We start from the raw sequence: 19,585 nt of genomic DNA, 5'->3' as shown, positions 1-19,585 counted from the left end.
TAAGGCCACATTGTGAGCTCCTGTGTGTATCATCTTTTCTACCAAAGCACCGACACCTGTCATTTCTCTGTATCCCCACCAGATTGCAAACTCCACAGGATAAGGGATTGGTGGATTGGTAGATCGTGTTGACTGCTGGGAGGCACTCATGGTAGGCACTCAGTCCTGTCCTAGGACTGACCCTGGGAGGACGCAGAACTGTGGGGGAAGGTTGGTGACCAACTTCTGCTGGGTCTGCGCTCTCCTGAGAAAATGCAGCCTGACAGGTCAGGCGAGTGCGCGGGCCCCGCCCCGGCCCCGCCCCTTGGCCCGGCCTCTGCCCCGCCCCCACCCTGCCCCGCCGGCGCTTGTGGCCTGCGCGGTTCCCGCCCTCCTCGCTTCCCTCTGGCTTATTACACCCGGGAACAGCGCCGCGCCGAACCCGCCACCAACGCCGCTGCTGCGGGATGCTGCGCTCCACGTCCACTGTCACCCTGCTCTCGGGCAGCGGCTCCGGGGCGCCCAGCAGGAGGGTGAGTAGCTAGGATTGGGAGCTGCTGCTGTCCCACTTCCCAGTCCAGCCAGCCCCGCTTGGGGGTCTAGAGATGGAGACGCGCGAAACCGGTCCCTCGGCCCGGACACTCCACCTGGACTCAATTTTAGGTTCTGTCCCAGCTCCGCGAGCAAGCCCCTTCTTTTCTATGCCCCAGAAACACCCCATGGGCTCGAAAGGGGACTTAGGGGACTTTCTGGAATTCCCAGAGATTTCCTCTCCTTTCCTGCCTCCTCTAGCAAGCCAAGTGTATTGATGGCACCGTTTTTAAAAAAAGCACGGGGAACTTTCTGCATTATCCCTATCTGGAGACTCAAAGGTGATGAATGTCTAACCAAACTTTCCTCCTTTCAGAGATAAAAAAAAAAAGGGCCACTTGTCACCACTGGTGATAGAATAACACTGATTTGGAGTGGTCTTAACTAAGGTAGGCTTTATTTTACAAAGTAGAGATTAGTAGCTGGCCACCTAGTAGCCGGGTTGTGGGACCTGGGTTTATACAAGGTGCTTTCTTCTTTCTGATTTAAATACTAGCACAGTGGGCACCCTCTCCACCTTGGGACCTGGGTTTATACAAGGTGCTTTCTTTCTGATTTAAATACTAGCACAGTGGGCACCATCTCCACCTAGGTTGCCCTTTGGAAGTGCTATTTCTTTGCCATCTTTGTTGCATCTTTTCTCATCGCTCCAGGTGCTCTGTGAAAGAATTGCTAGCCACATCTTTCCCATTTTGTATCTCTTCCAGGACTGGTACCTCAGAGCACACTGCCAGGGCCTTGGTTTGTGCCTTTTTCATTGTTGTTGTTCAGTCGCTCAGTCATATCCGACTCTTTTCGACCCCATGGACTACAGCACACGAGGCTTCCCTGTCCTTCATTATCTCCCAGAGCTTGCCCTAACTCATGTCCGTTGAGTTGGTGATGCCATCCAACCATCTCATCCTCTGTTGTTCCCTTCTTCTCCTGCTTTTTATCTTTCCCCACATCAAGGACTTTTCCAGTGAGTCAGCTCTTTGCATCAGGTGGCCAAAGCATTGGAGCTTCAGCTTCAGCATCAGTCCTTCCAATGAATGGTCAGGGCTGATTTCCTTTAGGATGGACTGGTTTGATCTCCTTGTGCCTTGTAGGTTCATCTGTTCACTATGATATTCAGTACTCATCATCTCAGTGCATCATTTCTGTGCTTGAAACTTCTCTAATCTATTTCCCTGTGTCTGTCTGTCTGCTTAGTTGTGTCTGACTCTTTGCACCTCCATGGACTGTAGCCCACCAGGTTCCTTTGCCCATGGAATTTTCCAGGCAAGAATACTGGAATAGGTTGCCATTTCCTCCTCCAGGGGATATTCCTGACCCAGGGATTGAACCCGCATCTCTTGTGTCTCCTGTACTGGCAGGCAGATTCTTTACCATAAGCGCCACCTAGCTCAAACAGTAAAGAATCCACCCTGCAATGCAGGAGACCGCTTGTATGCAGGAGACCACTTCCATGCAGGAGACCCCTTTCATGCAGGAGACGTGGGTTCGATTCTTGGGTTGGGAAGATCCCCTAGAAAAGGAAATGGCTCCCCACTCCAGTATTCTTGCCCGGGAAATCCCCTGGACAGAGGAGCCTGGCGGGTTATAGTCCATGGTGTCGCAAGGGCTGGACACGACTAAGCGACTAAACCACCACCAACTTATTTTCCATATGTTTAGCTAAACAAGTGGCTAAGTCCAAGCCAGGGGCCCCTTTGATACTCCTGTCTGTTTTTTAGTCTTGTAGATGTACTCACTTTATTTTACATACCTCCCCCAAATGACTAGCAGTCGTCTTCAGTGCTGTTTTTCTTTAGCTCCAGAAGGACTCTGTGTTACTCCTGGGTCTGGGCCAAGTGATAGGTTCCGATGTGTGTGAACACAAGATATTTAGGGTTGACGGAAGCCAATCGTTGGGTTCATAAAGCAAGATTCCTGTTAGGTCCAAGTGGATTTCCAACCACAGTCCTAGCCTTACACCAGGATGGGTATTTGTTTTTTTTTCTGTGGAAATCCTTCTCAGTTGGAACATAATTATGATTGAGAAAGAATGAAGTTACTGCAAAGCCAGCCCTGAGCTTGGACAGGATCCTGTGTGGGACCAGATTGTGTGAAATTGTCTAGGTCCCCTTCCAGAGTGGATACTCGTTGAGTGGCTAGAGTGATGTGGGTGGATGCAAATGTGATTAGTATAGTAGATAACCTTTCTGAAGATTTTTTTCTCAAATATTTACTTTCAAGTATTTCTTTAGCTATGCGTACTGTGGTGTCTGATGGAATGAACACACTGTTGAGAAGGCTTTGCCCTTTGAATAAGACATCTGAAATAATTTGGTCTGAAGTGGTCAGTGCCCTGAATCAGACCATGTAAGGCTACTACTTTGAGCACATGGATATTTGCTCTGTAAGGAAGATAACTAAAGATTTCCTTGTGATTTCCAACTCTGTTCAGAATTTGCAAATGGCATTGGTACTGTGTGTGTTTGTAGAAACTGTGATCTTTGATTGATTAATTGATTTTTAAGCAATGCTTATAGACCTTCTGCGTGATGAAGGGTTAGATATTGGGGTCCACTCTACCTGGGTATAGACATTTGTCCCAGACTGCCATCACACAGAGTGATGGTTGTAATAGTAGGGTAGAGTGTTGACAGGTTGCATGGAAGCTAAAAGGAAAGGTTCTTCTTGAGGCTTCTAGGAAGGCCTCCCTCTGCGGCAGACATTTGTGTTTAGTCTTGCAGGATGGAGCGAGACTTTGTAAGGCGAGTGACATCATTGACATACTGAAAAAAGGAAGTATCATTTCTTCTAAATGGAACTGTTGGCATATACTGTTTAACAGTGATGTATTAGACCTGCTTTAGGGCAAAACACTTATTTTTTTTGGATAAACAAGGGTAGGATGTCTTAAAAATAAAGTTGCAGACCAAACAAGTGGAAAGTGTTCCCTAAGTTGAAAGTTTTTCAGTAAACTCTATATTGTTCTGTCTTTCCTCTGTGATATGCCACGAGCGATGGCCTTGTGCAGTAAAACGCTAGCCATTAAAATAACATTTCTGTTTCATCCCAAGAGCTTACCAAATTAGGGACTGCTGGGGAACCGGGATGTATCCGGCCAGGCCTTCAGGCCAACCAGAAATGGTGGTGACAGCTGACACTGAGCAGGGAGTTCTCGGAGTCAGCTGCCCAGGGTGGTGCGGCCAGACCAGACTGTCACTAGTTATCCTTCGTTTAATAGCTGCCACCTACAATTTGTACCTCCTTCTTATCTGAAATCTCTCCAGGGGGGAAAAAAAAACACCAAACAGATGGGAGAGTAATGTCTGTCAGCTGATAAACCTCTGAGAGGCATTTATGGATGCCAACCAACAGGGGTTGTAAAGTTAAAAAAAAAAATCTGCCTTCATACCTGTTGTGCACTAAAAATAGTTTTATCTATGGCAACAGCAGGAAGATAAATTGGCTGGAGAATAACCATAGATAGATTGAGATGACCTTGGAGCATGGGAGAAAATGTTTTAAAAAATATTGACATTGCTTTGTGATTTTGAAAGGAATTTTGTAAATGCAGTTAATCACACTGAATGAAGCTTTGCAGTGGAAGGGCAGTTGTGTGGCCAGGGTATGTGCTTTGCGGGGGAAGGCATTTTTGCTTGGCACAGCCAAATATTACTGGTTTAGCAGTTTGGTGAGGGTGGTGTGAGATGATAGACTTGTCAAGGGTTCCCCCAGCATCACACTGTGTTGTAATAGGAGACTATTGACTGGTGTTATTGGTGTCATGGCCCCTCCATGGCACATTAAAAAATGAAACCAAATCCAGGAAGGCCAGAGGGCAAGGACTGTCTCCTGGCCTGCTTTTGCCAGTAATTTTTGTATTTGGCAGAGTCTTCCTCTGTTAAAAACTGGAATGGGCTGGCCAGTCATCACTTCCTCACTCAGGCAGTACTCTCCTGGGTCCCATTTCTGTCTGATTGACTCAAAGAATTCTCCTTAGCTGGCCAGGGAATGGATCAGACAGGTGTTTACCTCACTTCCTTTTCCTTTCACAGAAACATCTGTGAGCATAACTTCCATATTGTCCTACTGGGCTCTGAGGAAGGGACGCAGAGCATTGTGGGAACTCAGCATCTGGTGGAAGGAAGCTGGCTGCAGCCCTCCCCAGGGAGGGGGTTGGCAGGGGGCCTGCAGTACCCAGAAGACTGGCTGGCTGCTCTCCTGGGCCCTCCTAAGCCCAGTTGAGGAGTTTTAGAACCTGGTTTCCCCAGGATTCAGCCAAAGACCCTCTGCCACTCAGAACTAATAGTTATATGCTCAGAAAAAAAAAGTGTCCTGACTTCTCTGCTTTGGTTCACTCATCTCGCTGTGTCAGGTGTAGGATGAAGAGACCTGAGTTCTGAGGAGTCTTAAGGAAATCTGAGATCCAGAGGCTGGTGTTACCACTGAGCTTCTGGTCACTTATGAAACCTTTTCACATCAGCCTCAAAAATTGTAGAGCTGAACACAGGGAGTTGTGGGTCCTGGGCCAATTAACTAGAGACCAAGTTGAAATGTTTTGATTTAAAGGACTTTCAGCAATTATGTGCCTTACTTGTTGTTCCTGCAATCGTGTCTCTCAGCCAAAAACGGTCCCCATCTCACCCGGCACACAGGATAGTAACACAGAGGTGTTTGCCTCTTTTCCCTCCCTAGATAAGTGATATTTCCTGAATATCAGTCACACTGTTGACTGTTTTTTGTATTTTAAGGCCAGTGTGTCTCTCTAAAATGCAGAATCCAGCTACCTAACTCTTCTGCTTTAAGAGCTCCTTTGGTATTGCCAGGAACAAGTACAAACCCCTAATTTAGCACCCAGGGCCTTCTGATCTGGCCTTTGCCCTCCCCACCCCCTCCTCACGAATACTCTTTGCAGGTGTACCAAATTACTTTCTGTTCCCCAAGATTTTGATGCTGTTCCTCACCTCTGCCATTTTTCATGCCTCTTTTCTGATGAAGGGTCAGCTCCTCTGGGAAGCCTGCCTGAACCCCCTCTTCTGTATTCCCCTAGAGGCTCGTGACTCTCATCATTGCTCCTACCTATGATTAACTACTAGAGGAGAAGGTTTAAGGACCCTCCCTTCCCAGGCCTGGTGTAATAGGTGCTTCGAAAGAAGAGTGTCCCCAGGGTCCTCAAACAGACATACTTGACACTGAGTTGGCAAATGGGAAAACAGGAAGAGACGCTTGGAATGAAGCCAGCCCATGACCTCTGGTCCACCTGGGCAGGAAGCAGGTGCCCTGTGGATGGGAGTGTCTGCCTGGGTGAGGAGCTTCACAGCTCTGGGAAGGCCTCCAAGTAGTCCAGGTGCCTGATCCTGTTGTACTGTCGGAGTTTCATTCCTTTGGTTAGGTCAGTGGTTCCACTCTGGTTACGCATGGAATACCAAGAAGCTTAAAATCCTCCACCTAGGCCCCACCCCAGGCCATCTAGATGAGAACCTTGAAAAGTAGAGAATGACATCAGCATTGCTTAGGAAGCTTCCCCGGGTGATTCTAATATGTGGCCAAGGATCAGAACTCCTCCTTCCAGGGTTGCTCTCTCAGACAGCTTTCTTGGACATGCAGGCAATCCTGGGTCCATGTTCTGGAAGGTCCCTTTGGCTTTTTGGAAAGGCATGATGGAGGTGGGGGCAGGATGGGAGAGTCCTAACATGCTAGGACTCTGGTGTCTTTGTGTGCATTCATTTATCTGCGATTTCTCTCTGGGTCTTGGCATTTGGGGCACATGGTAAGCCTGGTACAGAAGAGCCAGCTAGAACAAGAGGGAGAAGTCACTGTCCTCCTACTTAGGAATTTTGTCTGGAATCAGCTGTGACAGGAAAGTGGGTGCCAGGACACTTTACACCACCTGGAAGAAAGTATGGAGATCAGGGTGGGCAAGTGATGACCCCATAGTCAGACCCAGCCCTTGGCCTCTTTTGTATACTCTGAGCCAAGAATGGTTTTACAGGGCCTGCAGACCCTCAGTATTTGCTGTCTGGCCCTTTACAGAAAAAGTGTACCTCGCCCTGATGTAGATGGTCAGGCCTGCAAGCTCAGGGTCAAAGCAAAGCTTAAGAGTCCTCCTCCAGACGGGGCGGGCCCAGTTCCACCTGCATATCCCAGAGATTTTAATGCTTGTGCTGAGCAGAGACTGCCCTCCCAGCCACAGCCATAGTGGCCACACCATCTGTTGTTAGGTGGAGCTGAGCAGGGAGCCACGGTCACAGAGTGGACTGCGCCCGAGGGAAATGTAAATGCACTTGGCTCATTTCTGTAGGGAAATCCATGTTTGTAAACTGATGAGCAAACCCAGCACCTCCCTGTGTCATCTTCTCCACCCCTTTTTATTTGAGATGGGCAGCTCTCCCTCAGGTGAGCCTGGATACTGAAGCTGAGAGCGTGAGGGTATGTGGATGGCAGAGTCCCTGCTAGACAGGGACCAGTCCTCTGCCTCCACAGAGTGGGTCAGAAATAAGTCCCCAGAGGCCTGCTTACCTCCCAGGCGCCCTGATTGCAGACAAGGGCTCGGTTGTGGATCTTCTTGTGGAGGAGGCTTGAATGCTCGCTGCCCTTCTCCTGCTGTCCTCCTGTGGGGATTGGCTTGAAGAAAGTGGAAGGCTCTCTGGGGAGTGTCAGGCACATTCTCCTTACTGTGTTTTAGTTCAACCTAGAAAGAAGCCCATACTGACATTTACTGAGCAAGGGCCTATGACATGTTGATCCTGTGCTGAGTGCTGTAAGGGCTACACAAGCAGTTAGGTACAAAGCCTGCTTGAGAACCCTATTTTTCCCCTTCCGGTCCATGCTGTAGGGTGTGGAACATAATAGGAAGTACTCAATAATTGCTGTTGAATCACTGAACTCAGATTTGAGCAATAGTCCTTTCCTCTAGAAATTTAAATGGCTCCCCGATGGCTTCCCTTAGAGGCCTTGCTTCGCTGTCAGGCATCTGTAGGCTGTTAAGAGTTTGGCCCCTACTTGTGTGGCCATTTTCTTCTCCCGATATTGCTCAGGCTGCGGGCCCATTTACCATTCTCAGAACATGCCCTGTTTGTGTCTTTGGCCCGTCTGGAATGAATGCCTCGTGGCTCAGAGGGTAAAGCGTCTGCCTGCAATGCAAGAGACCTGGGTTCGATCCCTGGGTCGGGAAGATTCCCTGGAGAAGGAAATGGCAACCCACTCCAGTATTGTTGCCTGGAGAATCCCTTGGACGGAGGAGCCTGATGGGCTACAGTCCATGGGATCGCAAATAGTCAGACACGATTGAGTGACTTCACTTCTTCACTTCATTCTGATGATGGATTCTCCCAACATCATTGACCTGGGAAGTCCTTTCTGTCCTTCTATACGCAGTTCACATGTCATCTCTAGAACCTTTCTGATATACTCCACCTCCAGTTAGATGACTGTTCTCCTCCTTAAATTCCCAGGGTAAAAAATGATTTACTGAAAGCTACATATGTGCCAGAAACTATTCTAAGCCCTTTTCACGTATTAGTTTATTAAAGCCTAGCCACAGGGACTGGTCCAGTGGTTAAGACTCCATGCTTCTACTGCAGAGGGCATGAGTTAGATCTTTGGTTGGGGAACTAAGATCCTTCATGCTACTCAGTGTGGCCAAAAAAAAACAAAACAAAACAATCCTTGCGAAAATCCCAGGAGAGTCGTTTCTGCACTATTGTTAACTGAGTTTTACAACGGAAGTAACTGAAACAATAAAGATGGAGTAGCCTGGAAAATCCCATGGACAAAGGAGCCCAGTATGCTGCAGTCCATGGGGTTGCTCAGAGTCAGACACGACTGAGCGACTTCCCTTTCACTTTTCACTTTCATGCACTGGAGAAGGAAATGGCAACCCACTCCAGTGTTCTTGCCTGGAGAATCCCAGGGACAGGGGAGCCTAGTGGGGTGCCGTCTATGGGGTCGCACAGAGTCGGACACGACTGAAGTGACTTAGCAGCAGCAGCAGCTTTCCAAAGGTTTCACAGCTAGTAGGTGTCAGAGTCAGAATCAGAATTGAAACCCAGAAGTGCAGTTCCATATGCCTTAACCACACTACCCTGTCTGCCCAGTATTGTATTGGTTGTGATATTGCCTTGTGTGGTTATGTTTCTGGATGATGAGCCTTTTTGGGTAGGGCTCTTTTTTTTTCCATATTGGTACCCTCATAGCCCTTAAGTGTTTTACAAGTGGTGGGTGCTCAGTACTTGAAGTACACTGAGTCCATCTTCTTGTTTTTGATCCACTGGAAGGGACCTTTGATTTCAAGGATGGCAAGTCCAGGACTAGTGTTCAGGGTAAATAAGATTCAGCTCCCCACAATGTTCAGAACACAAGGTGGAGCCAGCTTCTGTGGGAACCCCTGGGATCAACTACCTTACCTGCCTCTCAGATACTGTCCAACCTGGGCTACTCTGGGTATTATGTACCTGAGTGTCAGGAAACCATGAAAGTGAGCATCATCAAATGCTCAGAGAGATAAGCCTTGATCTGCCTTGATCTTACCCAGGGGGAGATTTTCCCATGGGGAGATTCCTCGAAGTGAATGACTAATGGAGGTCAACTCTACAGGGTCAGCCTGTCGGGTACATTCAGGGGTTACTTAGTACTTCTGTTAAGAAATTCAGAGCACCTTTTCGACCTGTGGGATGTTCTCTTTGCTGCTCTTGAAACAGTCCTGTGGGTCTAGGAAGGATTGAGGACCTCCCCCGCCTCCGCCCCATCTGATATGTGCTGTGCTGTGCAAAGTTGCCTGAATCATGTCCAACACTTCGCGACACTATGGACTATAGCCCGACAGGCTACTCTGTCCATGGGATTTCCCAGACAAGAGTACTGGAGTGGGTTGCCATTTCCTCTTCCAAGGGATCTTCCCGACATGGAACCCATGTCTCCTGAGTTGGCAGACCTTTCTCTGTCTCTGATATAGTCCCTCTCAATCTTTATTATTGCTGTAACTGACTGTTAGTTGCTTGTGTCTGACTCTTTGTGACCCCATGAGCTGTAGCCTGCCAGGCTCCTCTGCCCATGGGATATCCCAGGAAAGAATACTGGAGTGGGTTGCCCTCTCTCACTACTAAGATATTTTAAAAATATTTATCTGTATTTATTTATTTGACTGCACGCCCTGGGTCTTTGTTGCAGCATGTGGCATCTTAGATCCTCATTGTGGCCTGCAGGCTGTCTTAGTTATAGGCTGTGGGACCTAGTTCTGTGACCAGGGATTGAACCTGGGCCTCTTGCATTGGGAACATGGGGTCTTAGCTACTGGACCACCAGGGAAGTCCCTACTATGTTTTTTATTTTAAAAACTTACACATACTTGGAACAGGTGCAGACATTGCAGAAATCCCCCTTTCCAAAAGACCACCACCACCACCACCAGCAGGTAGTCATGTTTCTGTAAAGACATTTTTCCCCACAAATATATATACTAATTATCAGAGTGTATTTTAAAAACAGAACAGGTTATTTTTTCCCAGCACTTGTCTTTTTTCACATGACAGTACATTTGAGCATCTTACTAAGAAGGGTCTGACCCTGTTCCAAGCTGGATTTAAATTGCATCTGTGCCGTCAGTCCATTGTGGATCAGCACTGATTACAGAGTGTAAGCACCACGTGCAGTCCATGCCCTCATGTTTCCATAAAGGCACTCCTAATGACAAGAGCAAACACGCCGCACAGGGGTGTGGGTGGAGCCGCGAGCGCCTGGCGCACCTGCCAGTTAGCTTTGAAGTCAGATGTTTATTTTACATTCTTGTTTTATTTGAATTCATTATCTATCATCAGGTTAAACTGATAGTTTAGAGAAATGCATTCTCTTTAGCCTGTGAATTTGTGTTCCGTAGTGTAAATATGGCCTGAGGAGAGATGCAGAAAGTGAATTGAGGAAAATCAGCATTTTGGGTGGACAGATAAAGAACTGTCTCCATCAGGGGGAGGGGGCTTCTCAGTTTTGACTGATTGGAGTCATGGAGTCCCTTCTGGACCTTGTCTTTTCTTCCAGTTTCCAGTTTATTCCAAAAATGATTGACATTAGGGATTACCCCTCTAGGGCAATCAGCCTATAAAGCTATTAGTTGCTATACTAATACCTTCTAGATCCATTGGCCAAATTGTTTTTATTATGGAAAGCAGAGCTAGAAAGCCAAGTCAGCCTATTTCATTTTGGAGCTTGTAGGCTGATGACATTATTTAGATAAAAATAAAAATATCTAACAGTGATAGAAGCTTACTATATGCCAGAATCTTCCTTTACCTGTATTTTACCCTTGAGATTCAGAGAGATCAAATAGCTTGCTCATAGTCAGCACAGCCTAGTAGGTGTTGGAAACTGTGAATATGTGTGTACACCTGTGCAGGTATGTATCTCTGTGTGCACATGTGTGTGTGTGGTATAGGGTATGGTACAAGAGAAAAGTACTTCCTTTTCTCTGCAAAACTATGCTGTGGATCGGATCTGGCCTACTAGAGATGATTATTGAGCATCACAGACTTGGATTACCTGCCTGGTGTGAGTTACATTTTGATGTTCATGCAAATGCCCGCTTGTTTCAACCAGCCCATATGGCCTGAAGTCAAAGGGTTACCTCTTTCTGGAGACCCTCAGATTCCCGTCAGTGTTGTTTGTCAGCTGAGGGAGCTGTGTGCTGGATTGGCTTGATTTCTCTATGACCAGCATGACTGGTGATGAACTTTAAGGTTTCGTGCAAAGTTGGCCATGTAAGAGGGAGTTATATCGCTGCGGGTCAGGTCACGTCTCTCCCTGGGGTCACTGGAGCCAGAGCTTGCCCAGAGAAGAGTGAGATGGAGAAGGATCTCGAAATCAAATCTTGTGGCTGAAAGGACTGGATTGTTTAGTGCAGAAGAAAGGACATTCAGGCTGATGAAGAGCAAAGGGAATTCTGCTACAGTCCCTGAGGGTACCCCGGGTCTGTCAGGTAGGGGGTCTGAGGAAGCGCTGTTTAAGTCCATTATCAGGAAGTTAGAGGTGTCAGGTAGCAAAATGGGGTACCTCAGAGGAAGGCAGTGGTGAGAGTGGAAGTGCTAATATGTGTTCCAAATGGGCTGTCACCTTTACGGGGAAATGTTAGCCTCAGGCTGGGTGTCCACCTGCCAGGTATATTGAGTGAGGAGGTTCCTTCAGAGACTGGCAGGTTGGATGTCAAAGGTCTTTTACAATCGTATCCAACTGTGGGCTTCTTGGATGCAGGGTGCTTTCTTCAGAGGCTGCCCTGTGGACCAGTGCATAACTGTGACTGCAGACCAGGTTGAGGTATGTATTAGTTTACTGGGGTTGCTGTAAAAAAAAAAAGTACCACAAGTCAAGTGACTTAAACAACAGCAATATATTGTCTCCTGATTCTGGAGATTGGAAGTCCAAAGTCAAGGTGTCGACAGGATTGGTTCCTTCTGAGAGCAGTGAGGGCAGAATCTGTTTCAGGCCCATCTCCTTTGTTTGCTTACATGGTGCGCTCCCTGTGTGCATGTGTGTCTCCCAATTTTCCCTTTATAGAAGGACACCAGTCATTTGGGATTAGGACCTACCCTAATGACCTCATTGTACAAGCTGTGGAAAATTCTTAAAGAGATGAGAGTACTAGACCACCATGCCTTTCTCCTGAGAAACTTGTATGCAGATCAAGAAGCAACAGTTAGAACTGTACATGGACCAACGGGCTGGTTTCAAATTGGGAAAGGAGTAAGTCAAGGCTGTATATTGTCACCCTGCTTGTTTGACTTACATCATGTGAAAGTACATGTATCAGAGTACATCATGAGAAAAGCCGGGCTGGATGAATCACAAGCTGGAATCAAGATTGTAGGGTGAAATATCAACAACATACCACCCTAATGGCAAAAAGTGAAGAGGATCTAGAGAGTCTTTTGATGAATGTGAAAGAGGAAAGTGAAAGAGCTGGCTTAAAACTCAGCATTCAAAACACTAAGATCATGGCATCTTGTCCCATCACTTTATGGCAATTAGAAGGGGAAAAAGTGGAAACAGTGACAGATTTTCATTTCTTGGGCTTCAGAATCACTGTGGACGGTGATTGCAGCCAGGAAATTAAGATGATTGCTCCTGGGAAGAAAAGCTATGAAAAACCTAGACAGTGTATTTAAAAGTAGAGACATTATTTTGCCAACAAAGGTCCAAAGGTCCATATAGTCAAAGCTCCATTTTTTTCATTACCGTGTACAGATGTGAGAGTTGGTCATAAAGAAGGCTGAGCACTGAAGAATTGATGATTTTGAACTGTGGTGTTGGAGAAGACTCTTGAGAGTCCCTTAGACTGCAAGGAGATTTGACCAGTCAATCCTAAAGGAAATCAATCCTGAGTATTCACTGGAAGGACTGATGCTGAAGCTGAAGCTCCAATACTTTGGCCACTTGATGCAAAGAGCTAACTCATTGGAAAAGACCCTGATGCTGGGAAAGATTCAAGGCAAAAGGAGAAGAAGGTGGCAGAGAATGAGATAGTTTAATGGCATCACCAACTCAATGGACATGAATTAGAGCAAATTCCAAGAGATGATGGAGGAGAGTGGGGCCTGGTATGGTGCAGTCCATGGGGTTGCAAAGAGTCAACATGACTTAGTGGCTGAACGACAAGCACCGCTATAAATACCCTATTTTCAAATAAAGTCACATTCTGAGGTACTAGGAGTTAGGACTCCTGTGTATACATTTTAGGGGGACAGAATTCCACCCATAACAGGGACAGGCTGTGCTCTCATGAGTGTGTACGGCTGTGGGCTGGGCACTTTGGGTGCTGCTTTGACTCTCTGTTTTTTTCCTTTGATGTTATTTTTTTAATGACAGGATAAAAAACAACACATTTTCCACTTCTCTCCAGAATATATTACAATAGGATCAGGCTGTGATAATAGGGTGAAATAAACATCATGTGGCATTAAATACGTTGTCATTGTTGTGTGACCATCACCACCATCTGTCTTTCACATTTTCAAACTGAAGTTCCGTATTATTAAAGAATAACTCAGTCCTTGGCAACCAGCATTCTTCTCTCTGTCTCTATGAATTTGACCACCCTGGGGACCCTGTGTAAGTGAAACCACACAGGTTTGTCTTTTCATGACTGTCTTATTTCACTTAGCATCATGTCCTCAAGGTTGCTCCATGTCATAGCATGTGTCAGAAGTTTCGTTCCTTTATACGGCTGTGTAAATATTCTGTTCTATGTATATACACATTTTATCTACCTACTCATCCATCGATGGACATTTGGGATGTTTTCACCTTTCGCCTATTGTGAATAATGCTATTGTGGACATTGATATATAGACTTTAAAAATTTTTTTGTGATTAAACATGTACATGTCTGTTATAGGAAAATCCAACATAGAGTCAAGTAGAAAGCACCTTCCCACCCCTCACCACTGTGTATAGCTTGGCCTCTACCCCTCTGGCTGTATTTTGAAATCAGATCATCCTGTACTGTAATGGAACATGAGCCATTTTAAAAAATGTTTGAATTCTATGAAACTATTCAGTAGTTTGCTAAAGAAGGAAAGCATAAAACATAAACAGGAAGGTGGGGAGTGCCTGTGATGGGCCCGGCGGAAGCTGGTCTTTCCCCAGCGTCCCCTTTGTGGTTTGTGCCATCATTCCCGTTGCTAAGGAGGCTCTGAGAAACCCCAGGTGATCTGGCTCCTTCTGCCCCAAATGCAGGTTTATAACTGCCCTCTCCTGTCTTCTCTCCCAGGCAAATGTCTGCAGACTACGGCTGACTGTACCTCCCGAGAACCCAGTGCCTGAGCCGAGTGAAAAGAAGGTTGAAAGAAGAGAGCAGGTAAGCCATCTCTGAGGCGAAGTCTTGACCAGTGTCCACCTTTTTGTCGCTGTTTTATGCTGTGCGGCATGTGGGATCTCAGTTGCTCGACCAGAGTTTGAACCCTTGCCCCCTGCAGTGAAGCACAGAGTCTTACCCACGGGGCTGCTAGGGAAGTCCCTCGCCTCTTTGTGCCCTTTTATTTGAACCCCCTTCCCCTGATGTCCTCCATCCAGACTGTTCACAGAGCCTGCGTGTCAGCAGCTGTATGATGAAAGGCCCCCCACCCGCCATCTTCCCAGAAGTCAGGCTGCTCTGCCTGGCCGGCTGGGTGGCCTCAGGACCCTGCTGTCGCTTCTGGGTGAACACCGGCTGTGTGTTGCCTTGCAACTCTAGGGGCGCCGGCTTTGGTGACAGGTGTGGTGGCAGGGGACGGGTTTTTCCTGAAAGAGCCCTGACCAGCTGAGTCAAAGGGCCCATTGTGAGCTGCGGCGGGGCCTGAGCCTTTCTCTGTGGCTGGAGCCAGAGGCCCAGCTCTTGGGGTGGGGGTGCTGCCTGGAGAAGAATGGCCCCAAAGCAGCTCTGGCAAGGGCACCCGGCTGCAGGGAGGAGGAGCCAAGCAGGCCTTTTTGTGCCAGCTGCTGTGCTAAGTGCTGGGCTGCAGAGATAAGTCTGACCTTGGCCTTGCCTTGAGGAGCTGACAGATTTTCAGGTGAGACAGACATATAAATAAACCAAGCTGACGTGATAGTTCGAGTGTTAGGATCCTGAAGTGTAAGCAGGGCTCTGGGAACATGGAGAATCGGGCTGTATCAAAGGACCCAGAAGCCTGTTTGAAAGGGCTCTCGCCGCTAAAAATGGAAACATTTCAAAATCAAAAGAATTAATGACAATGATGAATTATGACACATTGAATAATAAAAAAAAAGCCTCATGGGTATATAGTAATAGATTATAAAAGGGAAAGCTCTTTTTTTTTTTTTAATATAACATTAGCTGATAAATTTAGCTAATTTCTTGTTTTGTAACCCCCATGCCAGGTCATCAATGAATGTAAAAACTAGTCGGTGAAAGATTACCTGGAGCAGTATACTGATGTGGGCTCAGAGTATGACCTCACTGATCACTTACGGGCTCTAGAGGCACAGTGCCACAGTATGGCAGCCAGTGGTTCTACCAGGCGATGCCATTCGGCTTTACCAGGACTGGGCAGCCTGGTATTCTGTGACTTCTGGTATGATGCAGTTAAGAAGTAAATAATGTTACCTGTAATATTCATGCCAAACTTGTGTAACTGAATCTAGTAATAAGGAGACAGAAAAATCCAAAATGTGGGATTGTCTATAAAAAAATTAGACTCCCTTAATAAATTTAGTGTTATTAAAAAAAAAAGAATCTATTGGAGATAAAAGAGATGAGAGAGACTTAACATTATTATAATGCATTAAATGTTGATTAAATCCTGGGTCCAATATATATATATATATATATATATATGTAAGATATATATACATATATGTATCTTTTGATACAATATCAAGTTGTACAATTTTGAATATAAACTCATATATTACATATTATTAAAAAGTGGTACTTTTCTTACTCATGATAATGGTACGTTGGTGATATATCTAAACTGTTCTTTTGGCTTCTCTGTATCTTTGAAGATTTTCCAAAGAAAAAGTTTAGAGGTAAAAGCTTATAGGCAGAGAGAGTGGAAGTGGTCAGGCTTTGGCTGCTGAACCCTGGCTGATGACCAGGGGCCTGTGTTGCTGGAGGTGTGGGTCCCCTCTGCCCTCACTGATCCCCTCTCTGCCCATCCTTTCAGAGCTGATAGATTGATCAGAGGAGTGGCCCTAGGCTGTGTCCAGAGGCTCATGGGCAGCTTAGCACATGGGGAGTCAGAATGACTACTTGCTGGAGAAGAGGCCCAGGCTGGGGCAAGTGACAGGACAAGGGCCCCGAATGCATGGTAGAGGCAGTGGGGAATTGGGTCTGTTGGAGTTAGCTCTGAGCTGCATACCTGGGGAGATGTTTCTGAGGGGCTTCTGCATGCTAACACTGGGGCGGTGGGTTCTGTAAGGCACCGGAGGGCATGCCACTGCTCAAGAAGAGTCAAGTATTACCTAAGAAAATGCCAATCTGTTCTATGTCACAGGCATGTTGGTCTTCATGTTGTACCCCGATTTGTCTGTTGACCTTGAACAGTGCTTTTCAAGCTTTTAAAAACAGTTAGACCCTCTTATTAAAAAAAAAAAAGTCAAAATGTCATCCTGAAGCCTCATGTAATCCAGGTGAAAGTGGTGCTGATGGGGGCCAGAGTCCTCCCAGTTTCCCTGCACTCCAGGACCCTCCTGCCCAAGAACTCCTGGAGCACAGGACAGAAGCTCCAGGGCGAGACTGTGCCAGGATGCTAGACTCGGCAGACCAGGTGTGCAGCCTGCATGCCAATCTCTGATGCATTGGTGACTCACTGCAGAAAAACTGGGGTAGAGAGGAGGAGGGTGGGGCCAGCTCTTACCCCAGAACCGAAGTCCTTGTGTGGTGGCAGCACGTGAAGGTCCTGGTGGTAACTCTGAGGCTGCTCTGGGTGATTCTGTCACTGCGTCCTGGCCAGGTGCCTGGTCTTGAGTCACTGGGAGCCAGAGGTGAGCACCAGTGAGGAGGCCCTGGGGCTGCTAGCCCCGCTGATGTCCTTCCGTGTGGCTGCTCCTCTCTGTGATATCGTACGTAGCCCATAGAATTGCAGGAAACTAAGAACACTGGTGAGGTGACTTCTTCCTTTGGTTCCTCTGTCTGTGGTGTGACAGTTGGGGGACTGAAGCTTGCTCAGATAAAGAAGCTGTAAATGGCCTGATGCGATGCTGATAAAGCGAAACTCCTCAGAGGATTTCCAGGGCCCTGTTAGACCGGCAGCCCACTGAAGGCAGAGCTGGATCTTGTTCTTTTTCACAGTCAGGGAAGATGCACAGCTTTTTTTTTTTTGGCTCTGGTGGGTCTTCGTTGCTGTGCGGGCTTTTCTCTGTGGCAAGTGGGGGCTACTCTCTAGTTGCAGTGTGCAGGCTTCTCATCACAGTGGCTTCTCTTGTTGGGGAGCATGGGTTCTAGAGCCTTTGGGCTTCAGTAGCTGCAGCATGTGGGCTCTAGAGCACAGGCTCAGTAGTTGTGGCACATGGGCTTAGTTGTCTTGCGGCTTGTGGAATCTTCCTGGATCAGGTATCGAATCCACATCTTCTGCATTGACAGGTGGATTCTTTACCGCTGAACCACCAGGTAAGCCCTGCATAATGTCTTCTGGGGACCTGAGGAAGCTATGGGGCAGCTGGCGGCACATAAGCACCACTGCTAGCTGGGCCATTCTGTCTACTGGCCCCAAATCATTAGGGAGAGGAATTACTCACGGGGCAGTGGTGGAAGGGTGTGGCAGGTGGTTGAGGTTGCCCAGCTTCATGATGGGCTGTTTAGAGGCTTCTGGAGGCAATGACAACAGAGGCAGCATCTTTCTCTGGAGTCATGGGTTCCTCAGGCAGGTGTGGAAGGCTTCCTGCTCCCAAGGCAGATGCTGGGGCGCCTGTTCCTCTTAATCTTTCTCTAATGGAACATCCCACCTGCCCCAAACCTGCTTTCCCCAGTCCACCAGATGACTCCCAGACACTTTGTTCCTCTGCTACTAGTTTCCTCATCTTTCAAGTAGGCACATGAAAGCCTGGTTGCAAAGAGTAACTGAGTTGGAGTATGCAAAGGTCCTCCAACCGCGTCTGGCCTGTAATACTGATTAGAGAAAAGTGAAAAGTCAAAGTCACTCAGTCATGTCCAACTCTTTGTGACCCCATGGACTATAGCCCAGTAGGCTCCTCTGTCCATGGGATTCTCCAGGCAAGAGTACTGAAGTGGGTTGCAATTCCTTTCTCCAGGGAATCTTCCCTACCCAGGGATCAAACCCATGTCTCCCTCATAGCAGGTGGATTCTTTACTGTCTGAGCCACAAGGGAAGCCCACTGACTAGAGAGGCGATGGTTAAATGTCAAATGCTTCCCCTTGACTGTCAAACCCAGTGGCCCTGGTTCTTCACTTTTCTCCCCTGCCCCCGGGAGAAGTCATTCTCCTTTCTGAAATTGCCCATCCTGCTTCTCCTCCTTCTTGGGCTGTGCCTGCTGCATCTTTTCGGATAGTATGTCCTCCTCTGAGCATCCCTCTGCCAATACTCCTGGGCCTGGCCTCCTCTCTCTGCACAGACCTTACCTCAGAGAACTCCTCTTTGGTGATGATACCACCTCCTACGTCAACCTTGCTCTCCCAAGCCCCGTCCTACTGGTGGCCATGCTGGCGTTCAGTGTTCTTTACATGGTGTTTATTTTATGTACAGATATTTTATTGCTGTTTTACCATTATTTTTGTATTTAAAAATATGAAATCCAGTCTATGGCCATACCACCCAAACGTGCCTGATCTTGTCTAAAAGTATGAAATCTGGATCATTTGTGTGCACAGATATGGGTGGCTCAGTGATAAAGAATCTGCCTGAGTGTAGGAGATGTGGATTCGATCCCTGAGTCAGGAAGATCCCCTGTAGTAGGAAATGGCAACTCCAGTATTCTTGCCTGGGAAATCCCACTGACAGAAGAGGCTGGTGGGCTGCAGTCATAGGGTCCAAAGAATCGGATGTGACTGAGCACCCATACACATCCCGTTTTATAGTTGAGGAAACTGAAGCACAAAGAGATTAAGTAACTTGCCTGAAGTGATGCAGCCCTAATCTGTGGGGTCTCAAGGAGTCAGGCACAACTAAACGCGCACACAGATAAGCAGGAAGTACTCAGCTTGGTTGGAACACAGGTAACGCACTTAGACAATGTTCTGACCCTGTGAGAACAAAGCGCCCCACGCATCTTAATGCCTGTTTCCTGATGGCCAGTGAGAACAAGCGTCTTCTCTATTATTTGTTCCTCATGTGTGTCCCCTTCAGAGCCATGTACTTTGAGGGGACTGATGGCGTCATCTTGGAAATGAGGCAGAGATGTTAAGGGCACCACAAGGAGGGTGTGTGGGTTCGAGGGGAGGGAAGGGAGAAGCAGTTCTCTGCACCCAACTCCCTGTACGTCTGGGAGTCTGACACCCTCTTCCCTTCTCTCCTCCTTCTCTTTCGAGTCCAAAAGAAAATTATCTTTTCCAGGATAATTCACTTTTACTAGAACCTTCTTCCTCAAATAACCTACCTGATTA

General features: G+C 47.2%; 1 protein-coding gene across 3 annotated transcripts in view; it reads left to right on the top strand.

Moving 5' to 3' along the window:
- The first annotated feature begins 350 nt into the window (after window positions 1-350).
- MYZAP (myocardial zonula adherens protein) overlaps window positions 351-19,585 on the top strand; it is a 111,785-nt gene continuing 92,550 nt past the window's right edge. For 2 of the 3 annotated variants that reach the window (XM_061431167.1, XM_061431168.1), the window contains exons 1-2: window positions 375-512; window positions 14,297-14,383. In XM_061431167.1, the coding sequence (XP_061287151.1) occupies window positions 447-512; window positions 14,297-14,383 (153 nt within the window). In that variant the 5' untranslated portion in view covers window positions 375-446. Of the gene's footprint in view, window positions 513-14,296; window positions 14,384-19,585 lie in introns of all 3 variants that reach the window. The other variant, XM_061431166.1, reaches the window with a different exon arrangement.

Source organism: Bos javanicus, chromosome 10 (genome assembly GCF_032452875.1).
Source record: "Bos javanicus breed banteng chromosome 10, ARS-OSU_banteng_1.0, whole genome shotgun sequence".
NCBI lineage: Eukaryota > Metazoa > Chordata > Mammalia > Artiodactyla > Bovidae > Bos > Bos javanicus.
Note: the sequence above shows the minus strand (reverse complement) of the source record. Positions and strands in the feature narration are given on the sequence as shown.